Source organism: Callorhinchus milii, unplaced genomic scaffold, assembly GCF_018977255.1.
Source record: "Callorhinchus milii isolate IMCB2004 unplaced genomic scaffold, IMCB_Cmil_1.0 Scaffold30, whole genome shotgun sequence".
NCBI classification, from domain to species: Eukaryota; Metazoa; Chordata; class Chondrichthyes; order Chimaeriformes; family Callorhinchidae; genus Callorhinchus; species Callorhinchus milii.
This window is the reverse complement of record NW_024704771.1, coordinates 1884559-1886199: the sequence shown is the minus strand read 5'-3', so window position 1 is coordinate 1886199 and position 1641 is coordinate 1884559. Positions and strand designations below refer to the sequence as shown.

The window sequence follows — 1641 nt, the reverse complement described above, 5'->3', positions numbered from 1 at the left end:
TCAGGTACCCCATCTCACACACCCCACCATTGGAACACCACCCTGCAGTCCCTCCCTGGCCTTCTTGAACTTGACCCTCTGAGGGATGGCAAGCCAGTGGAGTCGGGCGAGGGTGCATCTGATGGAATCACGGAGCCTGGTGCAGCGGAGGACACGAGCTGCAGAGATCTGGATGATTTGCAACTTGTGGAGGGAGGATTGGGAAGGCTGATAAGCAGGGAGTTGGCATAATGAAGCCTGGATATAATGAAGGCATGTTTGAGGGTTTTGGCAGCTTGAGGGGTGAGGCAGTGGTAGAATCGGGCATTGTTGCGGAGGTGGGGGAAGGCAGAGCAGGTTATGGTACGTATGTGGGGGAGAAAGCAGTTGAGGGTCAATCAAGACACACCCTCACATCTCCCCCCCCCCCCCCACCATACACACACATAGACTGTGATCCTTTGTGCTGGTTTCTGTTCCCAAGAGATGTTGATGTTTTACACAAAGGCTTCTCTCCCAGTGATGACGCTGAAAATCATCTTATTTATTCTTATTATTATCATTGTAAATGTGGCTGACATTAATGGTCTGATTTTCCCTCCAGTTACAATCACTCTGGATCCTGACACAGCCCATCCCCGGCTCATCCTGTCTGAGGACCTGACCAGTGTGGTAGCCAGAGAGAAAAAGCAGCTGCTCCCTGACACTCCAAAGAGGTTTAGTGAATCTCTCATTGTCCTGGGATCTGAGGGCTTCACATCAGGGAGACATTACTGGGAGGTGCAGGTGGGCAACAAGACTGGGTGGATTGTGGGGGTGGCCAGAGAATCTGTCGACAGGAAACAAGCAATCACAGACTTACCAGAGGGACGGGTCTGGGGGGTGTGGCTGGTGGGTGAGGTCTACTATGCTATGACATCACCTCGGACCCGCCTGTCTCTGACAGAGATACCCGGGATGGTTGGCGTTTACCTGGACTATGAGGGGGGACGGGTGTCATTTTACAACGCTGATAACATGTCTCATCTCCACACTTTCACCCACACTTTCACTGAGCAAATTTATCCTCTCTTCAGCCCCTGGTATAATAATCAGGGGAAAAACTCTGAGCCTCTGAGGATCTGCCCCCCTGACTAGCTGTTGCCACCCACCATCTATGATTTTTGACTGTTCTCACCATGAGGCTTAGATTGTGCCTTTTTAAGAAATTTTGACTGGTGGGGACTGAACTCAAAGGGACTCTTATCCCACTTCCAGAAGCATTAAAAACACATTTCTACAGATGAAGCAATGTTTCATGTGTTTGTTTCAAATCTTGGGGATTAAAATAATATGAAAGCAGGAATCTAATAATAATCATCCTTGCATTTGATGTAGCACTGTGTCATGTCTTCAAGATGTCTCAAAGCGCTTCAAAGAATATTCTGTAAAGTAGAGTGACTGTTATTTTGTGGGGGAAATAAAAAGTAATAATCATACAAATGTCTTTAGTTATCAAATAATATTCTATAAAAATTGCCTAAAATTCTGTAAAAACTGCCTAAACAATGACTGCTTAGTGACTGCCAATTAAATCGCCATTACCTTTATTATTATTATGAAATTTACTGCTGGGGAATCACCAAGCCAAATGATTGATTAACCTGAGTACGTGACTGCATC

At 46.4% G+C, this 1641-nt stretch overlaps 1 protein-coding gene across 1 annotated transcript; it reads left to right on the top strand.

Moving 5' to 3' along the window:
* The first annotated feature begins 230 nt into the window (after positions 1-230).
* Positions 231-1116, top strand: LOC121851166 (zinc-binding protein A33-like). The gene is made up of 2 exons (XM_042344771.1): positions 231-282; positions 584-1116. The coding sequence occupies exons 1-2, from the start codon at positions 231-233 to the stop codon at positions 1114-1116; spliced, it is 585 nt and encodes a 194-aa protein (XP_042200705.1).
* The last annotated feature ends 525 nt before the right edge of the window (positions 1117-1641 follow it).